At 37.3% G+C, this 27,500-nt stretch overlaps 5 protein-coding genes across 8 annotated transcripts in view; all 5 read right to left on the bottom strand.

The window, feature by feature from the left end:
• Positions 1 to 8,285, bottom strand: part of hoxb3a (homeobox B3a) — a 48,090-nt gene extending 39,805 nt beyond the window's left edge. For all 3 annotated transcript variants that reach the window (XM_053239261.1, XM_053239260.1, XM_026916403.2), the window contains exon 1: positions 7,842 to 8,285. The gene's annotated coding sequence lies outside the window, so the exon portion shown is untranslated. The remainder of the gene's footprint in view (positions 1 to 7,841) is intronic.
• On the bottom strand, positions 792 to 2,943 carry hoxb6a (homeobox B6a). Its single transcript, XM_026916420.3, has 2 exons — positions 2,444 to 2,943; positions 792 to 1,562 (listed from the first exon to the last, which is right to left on the bottom strand). The coding sequence occupies exons 1-2, from the start codon at positions 2,871 to 2,873 to the stop codon at positions 1,306 to 1,308; spliced, it is 687 nt and encodes a 228-aa protein (XP_026772221.1). The 5' UTR covers positions 2,874 to 2,943; the 3' UTR covers positions 792 to 1,305.
• A 1,668-nt stretch (positions 8,286 to 9,953) lies between the features above and the next one.
• hoxb7a (homeobox B7a) lies at positions 9,954 to 15,268 on the bottom strand. Its single transcript, XM_026916032.3, has 2 exons — positions 13,706 to 15,268; positions 9,954 to 10,640 (listed from the first exon to the last, which is right to left on the bottom strand). Exons 1-2 carry the CDS (start codon positions 14,118 to 14,120, stop codon positions 10,366 to 10,368), a joined length of 690 nt encoding a protein of 229 aa, XP_026771833.1. The 5' UTR covers positions 14,121 to 15,268; the 3' UTR covers positions 9,954 to 10,365.
• Positions 15,269 to 15,412: 144 nt separating this feature from the next.
• Positions 15,413 to 18,126, bottom strand: hoxb8a (homeobox B8a). 2 transcript variants are annotated; one of them, XM_026916728.3, is made up of 2 exons: positions 17,237 to 18,125; positions 15,413 to 16,528 (listed from the first exon to the last, which is right to left on the bottom strand). In XM_026916728.3, the coding sequence occupies exons 1-2, from the start codon at positions 17,658 to 17,660 to the stop codon at positions 16,215 to 16,217; spliced, it is 738 nt and encodes a 245-aa protein (XP_026772529.1). In that variant the 5' UTR covers positions 17,661 to 18,125; the 3' UTR covers positions 15,413 to 16,214. The 2 variants fall into 2 exon arrangements, with proteins under 2 accessions (XP_026772529.1, XP_026772528.1); XM_026916727.3 differs by having other exon boundaries at positions 16,215 to 16,531; positions 17,237 to 18,126.
• Positions 18,127 to 22,506: 4,380 nt separating this feature from the next.
• Positions 22,507 to 26,852, bottom strand: hoxb9a (homeobox B9a). The gene is made up of 2 exons (XM_026916726.3): positions 26,133 to 26,852; positions 22,507 to 24,366 (listed from the first exon to the last, which is right to left on the bottom strand). Exons 1-2 carry the CDS (start codon positions 26,644 to 26,646, stop codon positions 24,131 to 24,133), a joined length of 750 nt encoding a protein of 249 aa, XP_026772527.1. The 5' UTR covers positions 26,647 to 26,852; the 3' UTR covers positions 22,507 to 24,130.
• Positions 26,853 to 27,500: the final 648 nt, after the last annotated feature.

A 27,500-nucleotide genomic window follows, 5' to 3' on the forward strand; every position in this document is an offset into this window, starting at 1 on the left:
GAAAAATTGTTCCAAAGTAGGATAATCAAATATCGGCAATACAACCTCGAACATATTTGAAATAGACCTTTTGAAGGGAAGAATCTATTGAATCTATTGAATCTCGGCCTGCAAATGTGTTCGCATGAGTTTTATTATAGCAACCACTTTTAATTTGTATAGCAGTATATGCGTAACGTGTAAGAAATATCTGCATTGCTTATGCTATCTTGTGCTGTTAGACAGTCTGGACATGATGAGCCCTTTATATTTAAAAATGAAAATTAAATTCTGGCTACCGAGAAGGTCAGTCTCCTAAACGTTTGACCCTGTCTGGGTGAGTGCGCGGTACGGACAGGTCAGTTTTCTCCTTCGGCCATCAGTTAAAAATCACTGAACCCTTTCCTTTCACTTTGTATGGAGTATTTTGCCGCTGAACTCAGGGGCGGCGTGTCTTTCAGTGTGGAAAAGGGAAACTGGGTTTTTGATTGACAGGTTATTTAAGTGAACCTGTTCCCTATCGCTGCCTGAAGCTGAATCAATTATACTACATAGCAAAATTTTCTTTGTTAACTAGCGTCCAGTTTAACGTTTTTGTACAATCTGGTGTTTTCTAGAAACATATGTATATTTTATGAAGAAGAAATCAGCGCCTCCGCGTTGTGCTCTCGGATATTAGCAGAATTATTTAGCTACGTGGTAAAAATAGTGGCACACTGGTTCAATCCATTTGATACAAATCATATCTCATATACTATGTGGCTCAGAAATGGTCGTTTTTACTTCTAAAACAATTGTCACCAAACAGGGTCTGCCAAGTGGAATGTTTTCTCGCTTTATTTAATTGTTTCTCCTGATAAATATTACAACAATTGGAATCCACATACAAAATCAATAGACTATAAACTTGAACCCGCCTTGTTGGTTTGGGAAAAAAAAATGAAAGCTTCAGTCTTATATTTTTCATAAATTCAGTAAACACCTCACACATTTAATCACCCTAACTATAATGCGTCATTTCGTACAATGAGATTTTATTTTATTTTTTTACAGCTTAAATATGAGTACGAATATAACATTTAAAATATATGTGTTAAACATGTCCGTTTTAGATGTAAGAACAAATCCTAAATCATAATTTGCACATAAAAAGACATTAATTAGAGACATCATGTAAGAGTTAAACAAAATAACACTTGAAATGTATAAGTGGAATGCTACAACGAATTTACCAATACAACTTCACCGAAGCAAATGTATGTACATGGAGAGTTTTTTTTTCCTTCAGATGAGTTATTGAGGTGTCTGCTGCTCATTGCCATAATTTCATTCTGTCCTCTTCTCGTCTTTCTCCTCGCCACTGGTTTGTGATGAGTTGATTAATTTGTTCTCCTTTTTCCACTTCATCCGTCGGTTTTGGAACCAAATCTTGATCTGGCGTTCCGTCAGGCATAGAGCGTGCGCAATCTCAATACGGCGCCTGCGGGTAAGATACCTGTTAAAGTGAAACTCTTTCTCCAACTCCAGCGTCTGGTAACGGGTGTATGTCTGACGACCCCTCCGACCAGGGTTACTGAAGGTCCCTGTCCACGAAATGGAAAGAGGAAGGGGTGGGGGGAGGGGGGATAGTCGCACATTAACGCCGAAAGCGTGCATATTATAATGATTATAATGACAAATGTGTAGTAGGAAAACAGCTTGAGGACAGCAACATGACTTGTAAATTTTATGCCTAAAGACAATTATTAAGTGTTCGCAATGCTATCCACTGCGATAACAAGTCTGTCACTGAAATCCTCAACTTTTTAAAAGGCAGAGAATAAAAACAGGCTATCATACCATATCATATAATTAAATGTTATGCACTATCTAATTCAGTGCCTCTTGCAATGCTTCTTAGTGTTTGCTTGCAGATAGATACTATTTCATAATGTCTATTTCACCACTACAGGTATATTGTTATGACATTAATTTCCTTGTTAGTTTCCTACATTTTGAGTGGCGCTTGCTACTGTAATAATATAAACTGAGATTATAAACTGGAATTTCTATGTATTATTGTCTGTATTTTAGGGTAGAGCAGAGAGAACCTGCTCAAAACAGCAATGCAAGTCATTTTATGATAACAGACTTGCTGATAGAGCAACTCCCCTGTTGTCATAGGGCAAACAGAACTACGAAGTAAATTCAAGCCTGTAGATAAACTACAATATTGTGTAACGATTGTAAGATATTAATAAAATATAGATAACGTGTTCTTCAAATTGCAAGGGTGTCATGTCTCTTCTCCGGTTTCAGTTTTACACTGAAGAGACGAATATATGCTGGAGTGAAAAGCCTGTATTTACACTGTATGCGCTTCCGGATTTGCACACTAGAGTAAGTAGCACACTTTAGCTCTGTAGCCTTTATCAGCGGTGGCAAATAACGAAAAATATAAGGAAACATGACAACATGTACGTACCACTGCACGAGTTCATTCTTTGCATCCATGGGTACACTGGCACCGCCGGCTTCTGTTCGTCACCCTCGGTGTAGATGTTTTTCCCAGGCGAATCTGTGCAATCTGTTTTCCGGTGCTCCTGACTGTGGATAAGAGAGTGTTCTTCTATGCTAGAGAGGGCACAGGCGTTGTCTTTTTCCCTACAGAAGCTTGCTGCCGCGTAATCGCAGGAACCGATGGTGGTCGCCCTGCCGTAGGCACCGTTCGTCTGCTGGTAAAAGGAAGAGTGGTATGCCTTCTCCTGGACACTGCTAGCTCCATAAGCAGCACCGGGATAGTGTCGTAAAGGGTCTGTGTATCCGGAGGAGTATAAGGGTATCTGTCCCAAGAATGACTCCTGTCCTCCGGGCAGAGTCACCGGGAAAGTGGAGTTTACAAAATAGGAACTCATTGGGAGGGCACGGTTCTTTTCCTTGGTTTATGATTTGTTGTGTTTTATAGTCCAAGCGGTTTAGCTATTAGTAGTTTATCGGAGATTGGGTTTTAGGTGAGGGGGGGAGGGGGGGTTGCTGGGTGGCTATGTGCCAGTGCGGGACAGAGGAATACCATACCATCTGACCAACCACTGACCAATCGCAAGCGACCATGCCTGCAAATTAGCACCCTTTTTTTTTTGAAGGGGGGGGGGGAGTGTAGAGTGGGGACCGTATTTTTTCATCCTTTCTCTGTTCCTTTTATTTCAATGACATTGCTTAAAACGAATAACGGGGTTTTTTTTAAACCGCTAAATTGAATACGTTGACACATTCCCCACCTCTGTTTTGACCGAGGTGTATGTACTGATCTACTTATAGATAAAGGAGGTGCCAACAAATAAACCCAAACAGTGGATTTCCAATAAATTACATTTTTGCTATTAGGTTCAGTTATTATTCAACTTAAATGTATTTGTATTTTCAGAGCTGCGATTTTACTCGGCCATTTTGAAAAATAATAGACAATAGACATACAAGCATATAATATCCATTATTTCAGAGTGATTTCAAATGATAAACAATTAAGACGAAAAGTTAAATATAATCAGCAAGCACATGATAAATGCATTATATTCTCGCAAGTCTGCTTATTTGCAACAGGCTGTGGATTTGAATTTATTTTGGATAGATTTATTTCAGTCCAGAAAGTAGCTTGTGCAAATATTGCGCAATTTACAAATGTGTATAGTCACATTTATTCGTATAAGATAATGTAATATTTTCCACACGTCTGATTTTCGACGTTATATGTGATGTGATAAAACAATGTGGCGCATCTGTCTTTTCTAAACATGGCACGACTCTGACCGCATTTCATACATGAGTTTCCCAATTTTAATTAAAACTTATGACCTGCAAACTCCAGAAAATAAGTCAGTATTATTTCGGCTATTATTTCTGCTTTTCACCACACTGCTTTTCAAGTCGAGCGTGCGTGTGTTTGTCATTAACCAAGAGTACAGTTATAGTGGCTGGAGTCCTGTCGTTATACAACCACTGCACCATTTGGGACCCAAAAAGTGGATATTTTTAAAAGTGGCTGGGGGTTGTGTGTGCGTTTTACTTTCATTTCAATTTCCTTTTAGAATGACGAGGATGCTGGGCTTCCTTTTGCATTGCTGGGTTTTCTGTGAGCGGAAAGCATCTATTGTGTATCCACTTACATGAGAAATCAAGAGGAAACAGTGCTTGTTCAAAGTCTGTTTATTATTAATGAGTGATAGCTGCGAAAGGTGATTTTGTTATTGATGAATTCTTAACCAGGACGACTGGCAATGCGATAGTTTTATTCTATATTCTAAAGTCAATTTTAAATTAATTTTGATGTTTTATGTTTTTCCGACAGATATTTTATACGGTGTGGGGAGCAAAATAATCTGACACCAACTCATCAACAGAACATAATGCAAAGCAGCAGTCGTGGAAGATCACCGCGGACGAAGGAAATCACTTCAGATATATGACTTTGTCAAGTATGCTGTAACCTCATCTAAAGTTCTCTGCGTTTGTGGGGTATATTGTGAGTATGCCTGTGCGTGCGTCGCAGTTTCTGAGGACCTCTGTACGGCGTAACTTATTGTATTCTAACCTAGTTATTTACCTGGTTTGTGTTTAAAATTCTGTTATTCTGTTCTGTTTTTTTTCCTAATTTGTTTATAACTTATTAAATAATCATATAAAATATTCTTAGAATTAATTTTTATCACAGATCCCTTTAATGCATTAATTATGTTTTTTTCTATTAAACTGGACACCTCAGGTCATAAAATTGTAATTAATATGTATCTTTACAATACTACGAATATAGAGTTTAACAAAAATACAGTTGGTTCAAATATCATATATTTGAAGTGGATTCTAACTGAAATCAATTAAAAATGTAAAGAATATTGTCTTTAAAAAGTTTGATTAAGTAAATCTATAGAATAGCTCTGAGCACAATGCTCTGAATGTGTAGTGTAATCTCAGGCCATTGTAATTACTTTGATTTTTATTAATTATATCAATATTTCATTTGTTTTATTCATACTGAAGGTAATTAATTTAAGAATATGTAGTGAACATATATTTAAGTTCCCAGCTTTGTATAAAATAGAATTTTGTTGGTGTGTTTTGTTAAGAATATTAAAGAAGAAATTAGGCAAAAGTGTAAAATGTTTTGTTATTAAAATAAATTGATGCGACAGTCAGGGTTAAATAAAAAGGGAAATAAAAGAAAACTCTACCCTGGTACCTATTTCGAAATTCTGCGGTCCGCTTTCCAGTCACTGAGTTTCTACACCACATAAGATAAGTAGCTTTAAAATATATATCTTGGATAAAAAAGCAACTTTCTTTGGTATCAAATAATTCAGACACATTTAAATTCGCTTATCACATACTACAGTTAACTGCAGACTACTTACAAAGTATTTGTCTGTAACTGATATAGCATAAAATAAGCCCGTGCATTGTCATGACCTGTTAATTTTCTCATTTTTGCCAAAAAAAATTCATTTTGGTGGAAATATTATTTACACTTTCTAGAGAAGAAGTCCTGAATTCAAAATGTTAATTATTTGGTATGCTGCAGTAACCATGCTTAATCGCACAACTGCATGTACTACTGTATGCAATGGTGTGTGTGATTGTATTTCTTCTATTCTTGGGCTCAATAAAATCAAGAAGAGACTAAACAAATAAAGCAAATGCTACTGTCTGCTTTTGATGTCCATGAAACAAAGTCTGGGCTTCGGAAACGGTTAAATGTTTGGCAGTGTTTACCATTCAAGTCCAGCAAATCAAATATGTACAGATCTACCATGCTGTTTTTGCTGCAGGACTCATGCACTCTCCAAATGCCCCTCCCCCCTTCTCACTCTATGCCGCTATCCTCTCTCGGTTTTCGGCTGCTGGGCTCAGTACTTGCTCTTGCTTAAACTGCGAGGAGAAAATAACCAGAACCGAAAACCGTGTGTGTGTGTGTGTGTGTGTGTGTGTGTGTGTGTGATTGAGCAGCCAGATCAGGCAGCACTGTGGCTCATGAGCCCTAGAGCAGGCAGCACTGTGGCTCAGACGGGCCGATTCACCAGAGAATGCAATAAAGAATGGTCATCCGCTGACTTGTAGAGGAGTTGCAAGAGGCAGGAGAGTGGATATGAAGGGATATCCAACGCTAAGGCTTGGCTTTTCTGAGCAAGTGGCGAATGCAGACACTTCAAAGAGCGTCAACAACAGCCTCGAGAATTTACAGCCTCTGCATTCTTTTACGTTTCACTGCCATCGGGCTGAGCAGCCAACCCCTTCCAGCTTTTTCTGTTATCTATGTTTCACTTTGATTTATTGCTTTTATTTCAAAGATTTTTGCTATGCTATTTGCATGGCATTAAAATATAAACATACAAAAGAATGGGAGAAAAATGATCAAACATTTATATTCAAAGGAAATCAACTAAAATAGTAGACAAGAGAGAAAGAGAGAGAGGCAAACAGACAGACAGATAGAGGTCTCAAAATCCTCACATTGCTACTCACATTGCTAAAAGTAAATGCATACACAGTGACAGTGCGGCAAATGCATAGTGCCATAAAACATTTTCTCTCTCTCTCTCTCTCTCTCACACACACACACACACACACATGCGCACGCCTGCGCCCGAGCGCACACACGCGCTCGCGTGCACACACACACACACACACACACACGGACGCACATACAGTATTAACAAGTCTGTCCTCTTAGCGAACGTCGTGACGTGAGCAGACACACTGTCATTACGCGGAATAGAACGCTAGATGGCACCAAATAGCCAGAAAACAGATTCAGCCACGAAGACTGCATTTAGCGGATGGGCTCTTAATCTCACCAACAGGCAGACAGCAACACAGTCCACCACCTCCCCTTTACACTGTTTAGCTCAAACTACAGACATTAACTAAACAGGATTAGCCTTCTTATACAGCGACCAAAATGTGTCTGTGTGGTTTCTAAAACATAGATAGCACGATTAATTATGTGCAATCTTTGATAGATAGGCTATAAGCTTATTGGCTGAATTATTATACATTACAAAATTGAAGAGAATGTAGGTACGTTAATATAAATATCTTCATAGATGATGCATTGTATTGCAATATTTAATATTTCGATCAAAACTGTCTTGTGATAAGGTATGCCAGTTGAGAAGGAAACCCAAACAAAAGGAAAACAAAGGGTGCAGGCCAGTTGTGAACGTGGTGGAATAGCAGTGTTTTGGGCGAGACATATGACAAGAGCGGACTAAAAGAATTGTTGTTGTCTTAATAAAACCATCAGCAAAATAATCCCTAAGGTTTGTATATTTGGTCTGGAATTATTTACAGTCGAAGAATGTTCAACCGTAGAAAGGAAGAGAGAATGCAGAGCTGTTTAATTATTCAGTGTATATGTTACCTGGCGTTTCCTCTTTAAGGATTTAGATTACTCTCATTCATTCATGTTCTGTCCGCACCTTCAGTGGGCAGAAATGCGGCAGTGCTTCGTGCCCCTTGATTAAAGGCATTCCACGTAATAAGTGGTCCAAAAAAGTACAGCTACGATTTGATTGGCAACCAAGCCGGTCCATCAAACACATCTCACAGCATCACTGACCTCTCTTTCCACATTACAATGACTGCATCCACTAGCTGAAGTCAAGCAAGTCTGATATCGAATATCACTTAAAACAAGGCTGAAATAGCTTAAAAGCATGCGTTCCCTGCAGCTTCATTAAAAGAAAACAAACTTCGAAAAGATTCTTAAAATCAAGCTCTGTGATAATGATATCACGTATTTAAAATGTTTCTTGCAATCTCAAGCTGCATGAGCGGAATTCGAATTAAGCATTACCTTCACAAAAAGCATCATTTGTGACAGCAGACCTTACCTTTGCTGATAAGTCTTTAGACTGCGCTAGGACAGTTAGGAGAATCCTTCGCCGCTGGTCGCGCTGGGAAGCCCTGTTGCCCTGCCCGGATCCACCATTAGTGCAAAACTGACAGTAACGCATTGCTTCAATCCTTTTTGGTCACGTTAGTCAACGGCATTCGGGTCCGCGTATGAAAAAATACATGAGAATCTACTGCGCGTCCATATCTCAGTCAGACTCTTCATCGTAGAGGAAATCCCAATCATAGTCGGCCACATTAGCATAGCGAGCACAAAAGAGGCTGGTCTCCCTGTTCTGTTACCAGGAGACAGAACAGCTAACTTAAACTATATGTATATCTTCTATTTTTGCCGAAGTATAGATAGAAAGAGGACAGTTAAAGAACATGGCGAAGCTTCATAAGGCGCAGCGGCCAAAAGAATGCTGCAATATAACCACTTGGGAAATCATAAAAAGTTCACGTTCACGGTTACCCATCCACATGACCATCCTCGGCCAATCCCAGGATCCAGGCACTCATAAAGTTCTATCACAAAGTTGTAAATTTTCATAAAACAACAAGGAATTTATTGCATTTCTCCTCAGTGCCTCAGATGCCGTCGCCATCTTTTTCTTTCACAAAAGCTTGGAAAATAGAGTAGGAAATCTAATATTAGTTCCACATACAAGGCTTGAAGGTGATTAGATATTTTGATCATCGTCTGATTAAAACGAAGGTCTTTGCCCCCTTTTACATTAAAAAAAAAAAAAATCAAGATCGGTTGATTATTATGTGCGTATTATAGAAAATTAATAGATACGTACCAACAGAAAACAATTGAGGGTAATAGACAATACTAATTTTATTGAAATATAATGCTTTTAACAGAAACCTGGTACTACTCTTTTGTGCAACAATTATGATTATGACTATTTTCTAAGGCTTTTCTAAATCTACATGTTATAAATGATACGAGCATATTTGAGTAGACAAAATAGCTGAACACAAACACATAGAACACATCAAAAGCACAATCACAAGTTTAAAACAATTTTAAACAGATTTAGACAAGCGCGTGCATGCCGTTAAGGTTGAGCGACCTAAACAACCTTGTAATATAATATTGCATATACACGGAGACTGCAAGATAATGTTATGTGCATGGTTATTTACGTAAATAATTAGATTACATAATACTGCTATTTCAATATTATGCTATAATAAGATTATTATGGTATAATTGTTTTTACAATATTATACTGGCATTAAATATGATCATTTACTTTGTAATCATGATGTAACCAACTAGTCTTACAAAAGTCAACACGAATAGAGATCGTTTTGCATTTATTTACAATATAATAAAGCAGTTAGAGCAATACACAGTATACGATAACAACATTAGAAAGCGAGCCTCTGTTTAAATTTGTCATATTTTTCACACATTATAAACTCGAATTTATCACGAGTAAAATCTTCAACAAAAAGACTAATTAGATGAACACCCAGTGCCGTACTGACACCAAAAACTATTGACCTGTTTCCTTTCCGTTTACTTCTTTTTGTTCTTTTTATGGCGTTTTCCGGCCTGTTTATTGATGCCCTAAACACATTAGTTTACAACCCCTAATGTAACTGCACTCTTTTGGTCACGTCCTGACCTGATGCAACGGAAGTCTCAAAAGCTTTCAAAAGCAAATGGTAAGAATGCCCAAATTAGAACACACATTGAATTATAGTTTCTTTACTAAAATACTAAAATACTTAAATGAAAGATCTCCAAAATTAGCAGTAATTCTGAAGCCTTATCTCCTATATGTTGCAAAACGCATACACATACAACATTTTTCCAAGACATTATGTTGACTGCAGTCATAATCCCACTTAAGATGTAATAATAATAATAATAATAATAATAATAATAATAATAATAATAATAATATAGTAGTATGTAGCACAGTATATGTATATGTTATGTATATTTTATATATATTAAAAGTTAATAAAAATCATTACAATAAGAAACAAGAGAAATAATGGCTAATTATTCTTGTTATATGGGTGGTGGAAGAAGAAAATAACGAATAGATGATCAACTGAAAGAGAATGTCATACTTTGAAAGCAAACGGTTTTTACATTACTTTTATTGACACATTTTCTTGTTACAGAAAAATGTATCCATCTTACGGTCCAAAGTACATATCTTTTAAAAAAAATAAACTTAAAAGGCCGCAAATAAGACACCCACGAACATATACATCTAATCAAGTAGTATCACATAGCGAATAATTGGGCCTATTAAAATAATTAAAATATGAACTTTTTGACAAAAGCTCTATTTTAAACAATACAAAAACATATCACATATTTTAGTGTTAGTATAGCAAAACGTTTAAAGAACAAATGCATATGTTATTTAGTGCTTTTACGAGTCTAAGTAACACACAGAGGGACTTTAACGTAAATAAATGTAATTTTGTAGATTGAATAATGCATTAATAGACTAAAGATGTTGCGCGTGTTATCAGGCTTCCTTGCTCTTATTCTCTGACCGCCTGTTCAATATTCTCTTCTTCATCATCCTCTCCAGGATGTCCCGCAGTGGGAGACCCAAGGCTCATTGTCTTGTTCTCTTTTTTCCACTTCATACGGCGGTTCTGGAACCAAATTTTGATTTGTCTTTCGGTGAGGCAAAGAGAGTGCGCTATCTCCACGCGCCGTCTCCGCGTCAGGTAGCGGTCGAAGTGGAACTCCTTCTCGAGCTCCAGAGTCTGATAGCGCGTGTACGTCTGGCGGCCCCGCTTCCTGTCTGCACCTGTAAAGAGCAAGTATCAGTGAAATTACAATAAAAAGAATTTTTAAAAAAGACGAGAAAAGAAAGAAAAAAATAGGAAAAGAAAAATATATTTAAAAAAGGATATGGTATCGGCAGAGCTGTTTTTATATCGGTAGAGCTGTTTATATTTTTAATAATAATAATAATTATTATTATTATTATTATAATAATAATAATAATAATAATAATAATAATAATAATTATTATTATTATTATTATTATTATTATTATTTTATACAATTTATACTGTAGTGCCTAGGCCACAGAATATATATATATATATATATATATATATATATATATATATATATATATATATATATATATATATATATATATATATATATATATATATATATATGACTGGATATATATTCTGCGGCCTAGGCCTGTGTCTGTAAGACGTAGTATGACACAGTAACAGGCTCTCCGGTGTAAATATATATATATATATATATATATATATATATATATATATATATATATAGATGAGATATTATACTGTATAGAGAGAGAGAGACATATATAAGACTAGTATTACTTACATACTTTCTTTTTTTTTTAATCATGAGATGCAATGTATAAGTAAATGCTGAATGGGGAATTGTGATGCATATGACACGTTCCTAACTCAGGAAGACCTTGTCCTACAAACAATCAACAAATCAGTCTAACTATTTTCAATTTCTTCTCTCTACACAGAGACAGTGGATGGTTCTCGTGTATCCATTTTTGTAAGACGTATATTTAGGAGCACGAGACGAGAATAGTAATCCTCATAGTGTGGTTCTGTGTCCCGCCGATATGAACCAGACGGCTTTCTCCCGTTTCCGTTTTGAGCAAATGGAGTCTGTTTTACGTTTGTGTGCTTTTGAACTTTTTTATTGCTGTCCTTAGTCAGTGTGGTATTTATTTCCGTCTCTGGCTACGTGTCACTTTTTTGTGTGATAAGCCCACTAGATTGGGATAAGCAAAGTGAAATCCGGGAGAAAAAGAAAGAAAAAAAGAAACAAGAAATAGAAGATAAAAAAACAGTGACCCATGCAAATAAGGGTTTTCTTATAAACGAAATGCACTGCAGTAGACACGTGTATTATTATATTTAGTGTCTGCTTCTCTACGGCATGCTTTCATATGTTGTACTCCTTGCGTTGTACTTTTTTGTACGTTGTACTGTGTTTCACTGTGTGTGTGTGTGTGTGTGTGTGTGTGTGTGTGTGTGTGTGTGTGTGTGTGTAAATATATATATATATATATATATATATATATGTATGTATATGCGTGTGTTTAAGGAGAGAGAAAGACACTGAGAGAGAGAGAGAGAGAGAGGGAGAGAGGGAGAGACGACTAATAACAACTCATAAAAGAGGAACATGCAGAATCATTAATGTCTTTGATGTGAATTTTGTTGATTAAATATAGAATATAGGGTTTTAAGAGGTGCATTTGTAATTTTTTGTCACCATCACTACAAAACTATCGCCATCACTACAGTATATATCCTCGCTAGGCCTCACTGTAGTTCTTCTCTAATTTCTTCCTATTTGATCATGTAGATTAGTTTCCATAGTAAAATACGATAATACGTTGCAGTTGGTTGGCAATTTAAATTCTCTTATAATAAGGAGAATTTAAACACAGGCATCTTCATAGTTTAAGTGTTAAGTGAGTAAAATCAACAAATAAAGCATCCCGTTGGTTGTATATTTAGTGTCACATTTCCTCTTTTTTTTATTTTTTCTTATGTAGGTGTGTAGACGTACCTGTCTAGTTTACTGATTGCGGTAAAAGCAATATTTGATTTATTATGAACAATCTAATTATTAGAACAAAAATCTATTTGCACGTGTCAGTGTGCAGTAGAGTTACACACGACTGATTTATTGGGCAAAACAAAGTCATGCTTTAAACTGAAACTTGATTATTAAGTAAATGAGTTGCTCACTTTATTGGCATGTTTGCAACTCAAGATCTGAAATTCCTTTGCGGAAGTTGACGTACACCTTCAACTGTTAATAAATCATGCAACTATATTAACAGCTTTCATGTAATTTAAAAGATGCTTTGGAAATGTTTTCAACTGAGTAATATGCTTAGCTCCTAAATATCATGGAACCCGTTAAGGTGAAAAACTATTTATACCTTGTCATTTTGCCCAGTACTAACAAGTAGTTGAGTTCTTAAGTTTGACATATGACTGGTCCACCATGTGAGACTGCTACGAATTGTAGTGCTAATGATTTTTTATTTAATTTTTTTTACAGAAATAGTTAATTTTTTACAAAAATATGTTAAAACACAAAACAAATGCCAGTTAGGCACTCTAAACCCAGTCTGGATATGAGAAAAGGGAAGAGATGTTGGGAAGGGAATTATCAAGTCGAGCAAACAAATAACAGTTGGTAATAAAAAAGCCGATGTCCTGTCTAATACACGCACCACTTCAATTTATGAAAGCGAGGTCTCTATTTATCAAATTCAGTTCTGCTAGTTTCTATTGAAATATCAAAGTTACTGGGTCCTCCCCACACCATGAAGTCAATGAAAAACACTTATCAGCCAACGAACATGACATTAATTTAGAGTTGCAATAAAATATCCCATAACAGTAATTTAAATCAACTACAAACTTAAATCAAACTTTTGACGGTCATAAATCCATATTTTTGGCGTTATTATACCTCTTCATAGGGTCGTTTTACTGCGAACTGTAAACAGCACGGACAAGTTAGACTTAAAACCCGGAGTGTAACTGTATCGATGATAAATCGTTGCTCCAAACCCCCTGTAACTGTTTTTTAGCAAAATACTAATATATCATTTATCCTTAATATTTTAAACGGTCTTAACCTTTGAAAATACTGAGTCTACATATCAACAATAATATCCAAGATGTCGAAAAAAGCAGCAGACAGAGTTCAGGAAGTTTTCTTGGTCAGTTCGCCATGCTAACGTTAAGGAAATCATCTGATCTCCCCTACGTTCCTTCCGTCTCCTCACAAAAATATGAGCTCTGTCCTTTAAAATAAGAAGTTCCCACAGACCTGTACTTCTCATCCACGGATATAGCCTGAGTTTGTCCTCGTGTTGATGGCAGTAACGATGGTTTGTCTTGCTACAGCTGGAAGTATCGGCGGCACACATAACGGTCAGCCTTGGGTTCTCAATGGGGGAGCAGTGTATGTCCAAACTGCCGTCCCCAAGCTTATACGGTGAGGAGAACGTACCCTGGCTCTGGGTGGAAAGGCTATCACTATTAGTGTCCAAGCCCGGTAGAGGGGCTGAGGACGAGGGGGTGAGAGTGAAAAACGGTGTAGTGCTCGTGCTATAGGCGCTGGTCCGCTGTAAACCAGACGCCAAGGCGCAAGAAGTTTGCTCAGGAAACGCTCCATTTAGAAAGACTGAACTCGTGGCTTGGTACTGAGAACAAAACCTGCTAGCGTAATACAAGGAACTCATAATTTTGGGTTTTAGAGTATCTTTAACGAGCTTAAATTATATTTTATAGAATTACAGTCTAGAAAAGATTTACACCAAAATCACTCCCTTCCAGAATTACCACGTGACAGTTGGCACGTGACAGAGAGCCTTCCAATTGGCGATAGGCTTCTTATTCTGTCTGGTGTGGGGAAAAAACCTCCGCTGACTCTCCACCTACAGTAGACTGCGCAAAATTATTCAGATACAAACAAGAATGACCACAGCTGATAGGGAAGCAGAGCAGAAGATAAAATCGATTAACTATTGATTAGCCTGCATTTTGGGCTTTTCTGTAATCACCTGATTCAGTGTCCCACGATACCCCAGCCTGAAATTTTGAAATTATGGGGCCTGGCCGTCCAGATTTTGGGACATGCTGTGTATCTTGACGCACACCAGCCAAATAATAATTTTAAAATATTTATTCCAGTGTCGATTTTAGTCACTGTGAATATCCACCTGCGATTCGCCAGTTAGTTCCAAAAAGTCATCAGTGAGGACTTTGGAAACTGTGTAAACTCGGGTCTGTCTGGTTAAGAGCACCTATAAGGCATAGTGGACGATCAGCAGGCCCCTACTTAAAGGAAGTTTCTGCTTCAGAGCATCCCTATAGCCGGACCATTCACCCAACCATTTCCACGGCACCGTCCATAGCTCACAGATCACCTCATTCGCTAAACCTTACAGACAAGTGTGTGTGTTGTGTGTGTGCGTGTGTGTGAGAGAGAGAGAGAGAGAGAGAGAGAGACTCTAGCTGTCTGAGAACCCACCTGCCCTAAATCAGCTTATATTCACAATACTCTGCAAAACATAGTCTAGTACTTAGTGAAGAGTATCAGATACTCTTACTCACAGTCCGTTTGGTAGCAAAAAAGTATCTGATTACAATATTGGTCTATTAAAGTAATTATAAGGCGTTTGAATTAATGTGTCCCACATCATCTCACTCAATAATACACAACTACGTACCAAGTCCCAGATTTAAAAACCCAGCTTCGGTTGTTAAAACCCAAGTGGACATAGATAAGCCTTACAATGCTCAATTCAAAACTGGAAATTTGACCACGATATTGAGCTGCACTGTGTAGCCTACGTTAAATGTACGTGGGACTCAAATGTTCGGAAGCATTTATCAGAAAGCATTAATGTAAGTTTGTGCCCAATTTCTAATGACAGTGGTGTTAAAGTAAGAAGATATAATGCTAGTGGGCAGGAGATAACGGTCAATATTGTCTTCACACCTTAAAAGTAAATGAAGCAAAAAACACCGGTCACATCGTCGATTCTCGCCTGTAAACTTTATTGTGCCCACTTTATTTGTCTTCTTCAAGGTTTAGTCCATAGAACAAAGTGAAGAACAATGAAAGCATATTGCCAGGTTTCCATGAACAAATGCACGAATACAGTACAAAAATCTGTCTCACAGTAAACAATGGGTCACATTACATCCTTTTTATTTCCTTTTCATTCATTTCTTCCACTGTGCGCATGCTTAACCCAAGAAAGGAAGATAACAAAATCTCATCAATTTGAAAGAAACTTAGTAAGTGTAAAAAGATATGCTACGGCATAAATAGGCAGTTTCATGTTGTTGGATGTCATTAGTCGATACGTCATCATAACATATAAGTGACAAGAGTTAAAAGTGCACCATTTAACTTAAGAACTATACAGCTGCCCAGATAAGGTTAATGTCAAAAATCTAACAATAGAAACCAAGTTTTCACAATATTTATTCCACGAAGTAAGGAGGCTAATTTACACACTATAATAGGCCTACTCTCTGAACATTAGGAAAAGGTAGAAATGCTTCACGTCTTTCGTGATAATAAAGTTCGATGATCACGCAGATTTAGAGTTCATTTTCTCCATCACCGCTCATCTATTTCACCAACTATTTCTATCTACTCATCGTAGACTGAAAATCGACAAACCTTCCAAACTGTTTTGTCTTCGGCCCCTCGATGTCCATTTTAAGTATATATATGACTGTATGTATGTATGTAAGTGTGTGTGTGTGTGTGTTTGTGTGTGTGTCCGCGCGCTCCTGATTGCTGCCTGCTCTCATCCGTCCTATATTTGTTTCGCCTTCTCGCAGTCTTCTTTTGCTGACTGTGCTCCAGCCGCCTGCTCCTTCTCCCGCTTCTCCTTTTCAATTGCCTCCTGTTCAGACTTACTACTAGGAAACTTGTCCTTGTTGTTTTCTTTTTTCCATTTCATACGTCTGTTCTGAAACCAGATCTTGACCTGCCGTTCAGTCAGTCCTAAGGCATGCGACACCTCAATGCGCCGTTTGCGTGTCAGGTACGGATTGAAGAGGAACTCCTTTTCCAGCTCAAGTGTCTGGTAGCGACTGTAGGTCTGGCGGCCTCGTCTGCGTCCGGCAGCTACTGGGAAAAACAAGGTCAAACTCGTTAGAAATATTTCAGATGGTATAGTAAATTTGCAGTTTGTGATACAAGGGTATTTTGAACTGAGTATTGACAAGAACCTATTTCTAACCCTATTCTACTATTACAAGAACAGTATAACTTTATTAGTAGGCTTACTGTAAACGTTCAATCGATATTGCAAAGAATAAGCACAAGCATCTCAAAATTATGACATATTTAAGATACCAGAGCTGCCATTACACAGCTTACGTCTTGTCACATGTGCAGCGCCATAAAAGACAGAAGCTGTGTGAAACGACCACCCTGTATCGAAATAAGGCCCGGCATAACTGGAGGTCGTAAAAAGCTGCAGTAAAACTTTGACTAAGGTGAGAAGTGAAAGATCAGCTGTGGACCAGAGTCTCGCACATGGAGACAGAAGGAAAAGAATGAGTCGTCTTTAGCTTGTGCTTGCTCACTATTGCTCTGCTTTTCCCCTTCACTCCTCTTCCTATAGTAGGGTCATTAAACTGTAAAGTGATTCGCAAGTTTTCGACACCATAAAACAATAAAACCCGTAATAGGCTCTCTCTCGCACGCACACAGGAAATGTGGCTCTCAGACTAACTAAATTGCCCTGAGAAGTAAGTTTATTCCCTCTCCCGGCAACACAAATACACAAGCTAAAAGAACTGTCTGCGTGGTTTGTCTGGAGAGACTCACCTTGTGGTCGCATCCAGGGGAACAGCTGCGTAGGAGAAGGACTCTGCTCCGCGTTGTCCGTCTCGTCGCCGATGCCTCCCGCGGCGAGTTTGCAATCGCTATACTGGACCAAGTCGGCGTCCTGGGCACTGAAGAGTGTTTGCCTTTGGAGAGCATCGTAGCCATAGAAGTTGCCAGGTTCGCCATGGCAGGTTACGGCACATGGACTCTGCTGGTAAGGTGCAGCCGAGAGCGTGGACGCGCCGTGGTGGTAAAACTCCTGAATCTGTGGGGCATGCTGGAAAGTTGCTCCTGTGCCTGGACCGTACACGACGGTGGGTCTAGTCCCCAGGTCCTGCGCAAAACCGCACTCGTAATAATTAGGGCGTAGTGTGTCACCACTTTTGTATTTGGAGAAGAGGGAGTTGACAAAATAGGAGCTCATGTTTTGCTGCAGTCGATGCTGTTTTTGATGAGGGGGTTGTTTTATATTGAATTGTGTTAGTACGTGAGCCTGGGACAGTCTAGCCACACCCGATTATTCTGAAGCAAAAATAAATAAAGACCACAATAAACGTCCAACAACGGGAGAACTTGTGTTTGTATACCGTTTTAAACAGCCTCTTTAAAGCCACGGCTATTCAGCTTCCAAGAATACGCGACGCTTAGAAGATCCAGCATCACAGTTCGGGTGCAGGGAGCCAGTTCCCAAACAGTTTTCTGTAATTTACTCCTCTGTAAATGATATGTGTCATATTTTGCTGCGTCCTTTCACGATAATTTGCATCTGTTATTGAATCCTCATTCTATTCTGGCTTCTTGCGTCCCCACACGGCCACCGCTTCTCGCGCTTCTGGTACGGAGGGAGACAGAGAATGAAAATGAGAGTAAAGGAGAAAGGGAGAGGGTACGGCGGGGAGCGAGGGAGCACAAAAGTGAAGGGGGGGGGGGTGTATGGCAGAGGAGGGGAGAATATGCCCATTAATATATTCAAGCGGGTAAGTTAATGAGAAATCTGCTGTTTTGCATCAGATCAAATACATATCTTTCACCCCTCCTCTACCCAACTCGACCACTAAAAAAACTCCTATTAGAAGGTGCTTTTTGTATGTTGATCACAGATAAACTAAAGTGCTAAAAATCTTTACCAACCAAATGCCTAACGAGTTATTGTTCGCTTCTCTGAAAATATCAGAGAAGTGTATCAAGATATTTTCAGTAGCGGGGAGAAAAAGCAATTTAATTGGTTTCAGTTTTAACAAGCAGCCAACAATAAATTTTAAACATCTCCTCGAAGCATCTTGTCCCAAAGCCGGGGCTAGTATTAAAATAAAAGACCTAGTCATCTGTAAGATTTTTATCTTACACATCTTAGTTTTTATAAAACACATTTGTAAATAGGTTAAAACCGCGAAAATAAAGTGCACACCAGGAATAATGTCTCTGTAAATGGCTGAACAAACTATACAATGCAATAAACGCCTAGCCGGTTTATTGTTTACATCATGCGTCAAAAAGCTGTTAGTTTTTATGAGATTCCACGACCAAGGCTATAAATGCTTCACATGGTTCAATTTCAAGTGAGTAGAAATGTTACAGTATTTTACTGTGGTATTTGCATTGTTTTCCATACCGTAATACTAGGTCTAGCCTTAGACAATCTTAATTGAAGTCAGAAAACTGAACTGGAATTACTGACGGGTGAGTGTGGAAGAATATACGTGATGAGTTCATTTGAAAAAAAAATAAAACTGAAAAACTGAAAAAATATGGCACACAGTTATTAAACTTTGTGTGTTTTATAAAATAAAATGAATGAATGTTAATTCTTTTTTTAAAATGATAATGTAGTGATTTGTTCCAGAATTCAAGCTCCCCTTTATTAATGAAAATATTTTATGAAGCCGTTTACTAATTCAATTCAGGTGACTACCATATATATCATTTCTGAAATAATTTGAAACATCTCGATTTTTTTATTAGATTTAAGATCACCGTATTAAAAACTCTATTGATGCCTATGATTTTTTGTACATGGATTACTGTGCTGTTTAATATTTACGTGGCGTATTGCATTATCACACATACAAGAAAGTAAAATGATTAAAGAAATTCATATATTCCCTTATAAGAGTGGAATGACTTCTTTCTAAGGCTTAATAGCAGTTACAGTTATTGTTTGTTTGTTGCACTTGGTTGTTACGGCATGTCAAAAGCCTATTTCAGTGATCCTATGTTATTTCACCACAACTGGAAAGCATACACGCGTAAGCAATGTCGGGTAAGCGCGAGGGTTTCTAATTAAAAATATATACTGAGGGTTTTTTTTAGCAGTATTATTAGTAGTATTCATATTTTTCTTCGTATTTTGAGTTTCCTTTTCTTGTTTTCTTGATTTGGGCCAATGTCAAAGATATTATTTGAATATGAAATCAATAAACAATACTATCAAACCGCACAATTCTTGTATTATCTTCTTCTTTCATCTTTCCATATATATATATATATAGATAGATACAGTCCCAGAGTTTAATTTTAATGACTACTATATATATAAATATATATATGAAATGAATGTATGTATGTATATACAACTTCATTTTAATTCAAAGTCCCACTGTTGAGTACCAGTACCAATACCTTATGTTTTCTCCTCTGTGGCGTAGAGCGCTGCTGTGGCCCGCATTTTAAAACTGGCTCTCTGTGGCCTCAGTGAGAGTCCTGGCTTTGAGGGGAAAAAGTAAGAACCTTTTTGGTAGAGCAACATTGCCATCAAGTGGACATTTTACGTTATGCCAAGAGGAAATAAAGTTCGCTGGGACGGAAGTGTGAGATCTAATGATATTATAAACGATTCTGTAAACACCTGGCATAAACCAGAACTAAGCAGATTAACAGCATAAGTATAACCATATATGAGTAATAATAAGAATGAATAATTATTTTTCATCTATCATCATAAGGAACGTGCACTGTCTTTCCTCAGTTATGTTCTAACGCTTACTGTGTGAATGAAAAGTAAAATTCATATAAATAATATTTGGAATAAATATTTATTTATAAAATGCATTTTTAATATGAAATAATTTTTTAAAAAAATGAAATAAAAAATCGATTTTAATCATCTAATTAAGTTTATGTAGATAATAGAGTTAAATAGAGTTTATGTAGATACCTATTTAAAAAACATTCAAGCATGCAACCCCAGATTAAACAGATTTAGAAGATATAAATCCGTAAACATGTGATTAAACATATATATACATTTTTTTGGCTCAAAATGCTATACGGGACCAGTGGGCTGCGAATATGTCCAACTTTCTTCTTTATTAGTAGCATTAAATAGCTAATATCTCCGGCCGTAGTTGTCATTTTATCAGTTATTATGATGAATTAATTCCGAATTAAAAAAAACGTTAAGTAAAAATATTCCTAAAAAATAGTTTCTATGAACAAACATCAGAGACACATCCTAATACAATAACATTCGATAAAATAAAATTAGACTTTAGATGCTGCTAATTATAATTAACAATGACGGTGTGATATTGACATTATTTGGCTTATTGCTTAACGTAAGAAAAGTCTATTCTACTTGCATATTGCATATATGCATATATATATATAAGTGCACATAATATAACATTGTATTTTACCAACTGTAATGAAATCATAGCTACTTAGGAAATTTAGATTAATCTATGATTAATATCGTTTCATGACTAAGGAATGTTATGTTAAAGCACATAATATTTTACATACACATAACTATAACTCAGCTTCAGCTGCCTTCTTCTCTGCTTTTGCTACCCTTTTTAAGGGATACGATATCAGAGTGAACTGAAGCAGATGCATTTTGAGAGAGTAAAACTGTGCTTTAGCAACCATCCATTGTATCGGTTCCCACCATGACATAATCGGATGTGAGCCCACAAAATGGAAGACTCGGGCTTGGTCACAAAGGTTGTAAACAAATTAAGGTTGGCAATCCTAGACGTCTCGCCAGAATCTTTTGTGCCTTTTTATGGCCCCCACTATAAGGCGGTTGTGGTGCGCTTCGGAAATGGAACAAAGGGCGGTCGCTGATCGAACTATACTGCGGCTTCTCATCTGGAAGTGCTCCCTCTGCTCCAGCCCCCCTACTCTGCAAGGAATCTGGAAGCCTAGACAACAAACGCTGCCAACAATAAAACGACAAACGCATGAAAAGGGTCAAAAATAAAACACATTAACGGGTTTCAAAGACCATGCGTAGTCGAATTGCTATGTCCAGTCATTATTAGAGTATGAAACATTTTTGCCATTTTCCAGCGAAGTGTTTGCTTTACAGCAATTTAGTTCTTAACCTTCAGAAATGTATACGCTATAAAGTTTTATTGCAGTCATATTATTTTATTGCAGCACACTGAATTGAATTTTCTTTTTCCTGTTTTATGACGTCCACTTCCCCTTCCCTTCTTCAACCTGCGAGTTTGCATCCTTTCTAGCAGTTTGTTTCTTTTCAATATTCCCAAAAATGGTCTTTGTTTCACTGTATGCCCAAAATATATTAAGAATGTATGTTGAGAATATGTTAATTGATACTGACATCTGTCCTACAAAAGACAAATGGTCAAAATCATTTAGCATCTAGCACTGAGGCAAAAAGAAATATTCGAAAATATGGTTACAATCATGGACAAGGCTAAATATTGCATGTTATCTCTATGAATCCAAAGTCTGCGTTTCGTTTACGTCATCCAGCAGTTATACCATCGCCAAATGGTCTCTTTAGTGTCTCTCGGATTAAATATCTCAGAGACATACTAACATACATACTTGCTAACAGAGACATATTTCTTTTGTAGTAAGTCGTGTCCACCACAGGCTTAGTTTGAGGTTTAGTTTGACATCGTTATTGAGATGGCTAAACCTTATGTGGAGGAAAAAGACATCCGAAAGAAATTTTCCACTTCTTTTCAGTTGTCCATATGATTCAAACGTTTCCTCTCTTAAGGTGGACACAAATGCTCCGACTCACTGTAGTATAACTATGATACAAACATTTACACGTTTCTTTGGTGTAGAGCGGACAATAAGCAGTACTTAAAGGACAAATGCTTTGGATTTGTTCTTTAAGGACAAATTACTCAAGATTTACACTAAAAAAAGGCTTTGGCCTTCATAACCAGGTAAAACTAGACTACTCTTACCAGTGGTGCATTATGGGTACAAAGAATATATCCTAGTTCAGATAGATAGGATAATATTTCACTTATATTGTTTCACACAAAAAAAACCACACGAACGAGTAGGTTTTCTGTGTTTATTCAGTAGGAACGGTTTATGTTAATGAATGTGGAGTATTGGTTTATCCTTTGTAAAAAATATACATCAGTTATAGACGCCAATGAGAGGAACTCAGACAGTGATCCGTGTAAACTTGTAATATGGGTCTGTGTCTGTCTGTCAGTTTGTCGGTGGTTGTGACACCGTTTGAGGAAAACTGGAGAAATTCCACACCTCAAGGGAAGTTGAAGACAGACGCCCACGCGACTACAGAAAGGTCCATTCGGAGACTATTTCTTCACAAGCAAAACAATGCAATGTTGAGCAAACGTATACTTTACAACATAATACTTTTGTGTTAACACAGATCTCAAAGACTTATGGACAACAATATGTAAACAGTGTCTGAAAAAAAGAAAGAACATTTGCTTATTTAAGTAGGCTATAAAATCTCCTCTTTTTATACAATGTAAAAAAAAAACATTCCACTGAAAAGAAAAGCAATAACATTTGGAATAAATTATAACTATCATTCTAATACTACACAAGGAAGAGCTTAGCATTGTACTACCTAATATCAAAATCAAGTAAAAGGTAACTAAAACTTTACAAGGCATGCGCTAAAGCATGTAAACTTTTACAACCACTGCTAGTTTAAAACCGAAATGTTACTCACAAGCTAGCTACATACATATACACACATCCAGCAGATACAGTCTATAAGTTAATTCCTCCTTCATTTGATAACTGGGGCAACAATTAAGATTAAACGGAGTAACGTAGTATACAATTAAGGTTTAAATGTTGCTAGACCTTGCTTTAAAAAAGCCTTGCTTTATATAGTTGCTTCACGTCGAAAACTTGGAATATTACATTACATTAATATGGCATTATCTACTACAAAGTCTGCAACACAGTTTATTCTTCAAATCCTTCAATGTATGACTCTAGGTCGATCCAAACCATTAAGAAAAGCAAGACGAATTAGGCTGCTATAGATTTAAACTTATTCATGGAGACATATTCAGAGGAAAGACCAATTTTCTTCCAGTATCAGTATCCTTGATTAAAATTTAACAAATGCAAAAGGTAACCTCGAAGCATTTTATCCATTAAGGAATGCATATCTGAATATTTGTCACGGCACAATTAAAATAATTTCCCTTACCACAAGAAATAATAATAATAATAATAATAATAATAATAATAATAATAATAATTTTCAGTTTTGTTATAGGAATACGTTGTAACCGCACTTATTGCCATTGAATAAAATAACATTGTCCACAAAATGTCTACAAAGTAAAGTTTCTTTCAATTAAAACATAAATATGCAAGTACCTGTACTTATATTTCTGTTTATAAAGTAAAGTGGAAAGGAAATTCAAAACAGAGGACAAGGAGTAGGTATACAGCCTACTCATGTATATTACATGATTTTCTTTTGACGTAGTTTTATAGTTGGTTACTAGTGTTCTTGCCCTTCTTCAAGTAGCTTTCTAAAAAGAATACTCAGGTTTTAGTGTTGATCTGCATCTCAGAATATAAAAAATGTGTAGCACAGGCTGCAAACATCTTGTATTACTGTCCAGAGGTCAGCATAATTGTGATAAAAGGGGTAAAGGATGGGCACCCACACTTGTCCATTTATTCCTTGGACTGGTCCTTATTCATTTTCTTCATTTTCATCCTTCGGTTTTGGAACCAAATTTTAACTTGCCGCTCCGTCAAGTTCAGCAAGCGCGCTACCTCGTGTCGCCGGTCCCGGGTAAGATACATGTTGAAGAGGAATTCCTTCTCGAGCTCCAGGGTTTGATACTTAGTGTATGGACATCGCTTTTTCCGTGACGAGCGAGCGTGTAACCAGTTGGCTGATGGATCGTCTGCAAATCAAAACACAATCAGTATTTCAAGTCAAAATAGTTTGCTAGTGACAGGAATGCGAGCAAGTCAACATAAGCTTAATAAAACGTAGACTTCAAAGTTTGCCTTAGGAGGTCTCACACACAGGCACCACTACTAAGGTTGTCACACCATAAGAGCAAAATACAGGAAGAAAAAGACTCCAGACTCGGCACATATTATAACAGTCTAGTATGGCATATATACATCTAATTCTGTAATCTTCCTAGAAACCTGAAATAAGTTACAGATACCCATACCCTCGAGTAAGGACCTATACATATTGTTTTACGAATACAGCCATCTTCTAATACATTCTAGAAGAACCGTTCCATAAATCACGTCCATTACTTCTATACAGTTACATGAAATAATTTATGAATTTAATTTCATTCCTACCTTTGATCATTCCTAAAATAGTTCACAGTCTCTCCAGTCAGAGAAGCCCCTTGTGCTATTCGTCTCCTATAATCAGGAAACCTCTTGTCGTCTCATGACAAACTAGCAAACCCTGGACACATAGCTTCGGCCTAGTGACTTAGGGTCACGAGCAAGGCCTGATCAACTTTACAGGGCTGGTAACTTCTAATACGCTTTTCTGTATGCAGCCATAGCTGGAAATGCTATTTTCACACACTATGCACTTAATTTTACATCATCAGCTGTCTCAAATATTATAAATTTATTTTACAGAATATTTATATATATATATAATATATATACATAAACAGCTAGACTCAGATGTATATACATGTCTATACATTCTTACTTGTGCTACAGTTCCAGCAATCTTTAAGAATAAATCACAGGGTTCGTGATTATGTTCATTAACGAAAGACCTCACTAACTCTGAGGTTTTCTGTTTCGTTTATAGCAATGCCTCTTGACAGTTCAGTTGTATTTTTAGTAGTAGTATGGGTTTTCATATTAGGAACAGTGTTATTGCATTTCCTTGCGCTTGATTGCATCGTATTTCAGCTTGTCCTTTTTGCACCGTATATCCCAGGGAACAACATACAACAATTAAAGAGTATGTAAGCTCTTTTTGTAACTTAATAAACTTGTGGAATAATAACTTACTTTCCCATGGGCAGCAAAAAGTGGAACATATAATTCCCAACTTCATTGCTTTTTTCTACAGTTTATACTGGAACACCGCCCAGAGCAGGACAATGGAGAGTTGCTTTGCGCCCAGTTTGTTTTAATCGAGCCTACTTCACGAATTAAAATTAATGTTCCTTCCAGTAAGTGCACTTAAACGAGAAAACATTCGTCTATCAAATAGGCTTAAAAATATTTTTCATTGTGGTGGGATCTCTCTGTAAAACTCTGTTTTCGTATTTATGTCGACTCACCCTTTTGCTAGGTGACTAACAATCTATAAATAACAAACTGTTTAAAACTGACCAGCTGAAGCGCAAATAACAAGCCCTTTCTCTCTTTCTCTGGTTCATACACAGACACAGAGTTACGTATACAAAATTTACACAATTTCAACAATAAGGTTACTCTTCATATGTGGTTAACGAGTAGCACAAAATCAGACCAAAGATACGCCCTCTGTGATGAGCAAGGGATTATATAATTGCAAAATTGTCTGTCGGGTAGCTGACATACAAACATACTGTATCTCGAGCTCTGGTCTCCACATAGGTGGAAAGGCTGAGCCTCTTCGTTGCTTTGTTAGCGTTTTACGACAGCATTAAAAGCTTTACAGACTGTTCCACTTCCTCGTTTTATAACTTACTTTGATCCGGTCCCTCTTTGTCTTCACCGCCGTCACAAATATCTTTGCTGTCTTCAAATCCAGAGCCGTGGCCGGGGTTTATCTCCCGAGCTGAGGAGGATTCCAAAACATACTCGTGCTGTACTCCAATCTTCGGGGGCTCCTCGAGGTGTCCCAGGGGTGGCTCCATCTTGACTTGGCTCTGGATGTCCAGTGGCTCGGTTCTCGGTGCACAGTCGAGCCATGTGCGAAGGTACCGGGTGTCCGTCGATGGCACGGGCTGCGCTGGGATATAGGGATGGTAGACCGCCGGTAAGCTGTTGGGCGTGTGGGGACTGAAAGGACTCCATGACGAACTAAACACAGGAGGCTTGGGCTGAAAGCTGCACGAAGGGAATTCATGATGTTCCCCGGTTCCCGGTTGCCTAGTGTTGGAATACTGTACATTGGAGAATCGGGCAGCGCTCGGATCTTCCCCTTCATGACTTATGATGGAATCGACATAGTAGTTGCTTAGAGGTCCAGAAATGGACATTCTCGGACATTATACTATGTGCGGTTCATTGAAGGGAAACCATATACCATAGAACTGGGCTTTCCCCTATCCAAGATGCTCTCTGTACTCGCTCTCCAACAAAGTGGAGTCGAGCTGCTATGCTGTGTGCTTCGAGCAAAATGATTGGTCAGTCTTTTTTCGCGAGCCTGATAAAGAGTCAATGGGGCGTAAATCAATCCTCCAAAGGTCTGCGGGAAGCTTTCCCCCTCTTGCACTATTCATATTTTCCCCTCTAAATAAACTAGCTTGTGTATGTAATATGCAATAGGGAGTGTGTACATATATTCTACGATATGTACCTGTAGGGAAAATATCCATTTAAATTATGAAAGCTTTTGACACTACAGTTAAAAATGCATGTGAGGCAATCGGACAGTAGCAAGAAACTACTATCCAGTTTATTCTGAATAAATAAACGAATAAAATTCATTTAAAAAGTCAAAAGTTTCCTGCATATATAAAAACCATAGGATATAAAATACATAAGAAATCCCAGAAGAATGAATGAGCCCAGATGGAGACAACTTCACCTCGTCCTTTACGTTCAGATACCGTTAGCAAGTGTTTGCTATGTTCCACCGATCTTCTGAAACATTTTACAGCTCTAATATGCTCCTTAACTTTAGAATGAATTTGATTGGGAGCATATAGAATATAATGAAAGATTTTATTAGGGAATTAACTGTTTTTTACAAGTGTTTTAACAGTATACAGCTACAAACCTTTTTAATTTATGAAACTACTTAAATTTTCAGATGGTTTAATACTGCAATAAAATACTACATGAAGTACTTTTGATTTTTATAGACCTGATATAGTGCCTGGTGGGACTA

This window comes from Pangasianodon hypophthalmus, chromosome 13 (genome assembly GCF_027358585.1).
Source record: "Pangasianodon hypophthalmus isolate fPanHyp1 chromosome 13, fPanHyp1.pri, whole genome shotgun sequence".
NCBI lineage: Eukaryota > Metazoa > Chordata > Actinopteri > Siluriformes > Pangasiidae > Pangasianodon > Pangasianodon hypophthalmus.

What these genes read in the sequence shown, in the direction of transcription:
- hoxb6a (XM_026916420.3), bottom strand. Translation starts at nt 2,873, where the DNA reads ATGAGTTCCTATTTTGTAAACTCCACTTTCCCGGTGACTCTGCCCGGA. An exon ending in AAGAATGAACTCGTGCAGTG is followed by an intron (nt 1,563 to 2,443) that starts GTACGTACATGT and finishes TTTCGTGGACAG; the next exon opens with GGACCTTCAGTAACCCTGGT.
- hoxb7a (XM_026916032.3), bottom strand. Translation starts at nt 14,120, where the DNA reads ATGAGTTCCTTGTATTACGCTAGCAGGTTTTGTTCTCAGTACCAAGCC. An exon ending in TCCGTGGATGAGAAGTACAG is followed by an intron (nt 10,641 to 13,705) that starts GTCTGTGGGAAC and finishes TGCTCTTTACAG; the next exon opens with GTGCAGACAGGAAGCGGGGC.
- hoxb8a (XM_026916727.3), bottom strand. Translation starts at nt 17,660, where the DNA reads ATGAGCTCCTATTTTGTCAACTCCCTCTTCTCCAAATACAAAAGTGGT. An exon ending in CCCCTGGATGCGACCACAAG is followed by an intron (nt 16,532 to 17,236) that starts GTGAGTCTCTCC and finishes TGTTTTTCCCAG; the next exon opens with TAGCTGCCGGACGCAGACGA.
- hoxb9a (XM_026916726.3), bottom strand. Translation starts at nt 26,646, where the DNA reads ATGTCCATTTCTGGACCTCTAAGCAACTACTATGTCGATTCCATCATA. An exon ending in CAAAGAGGGACCGGATCAAA is followed by an intron (nt 24,367 to 26,132) that starts GTAAGTTATAAA and finishes TTTGATTTGCAG; the next exon opens with ACGATCCATCAGCCAACTGG.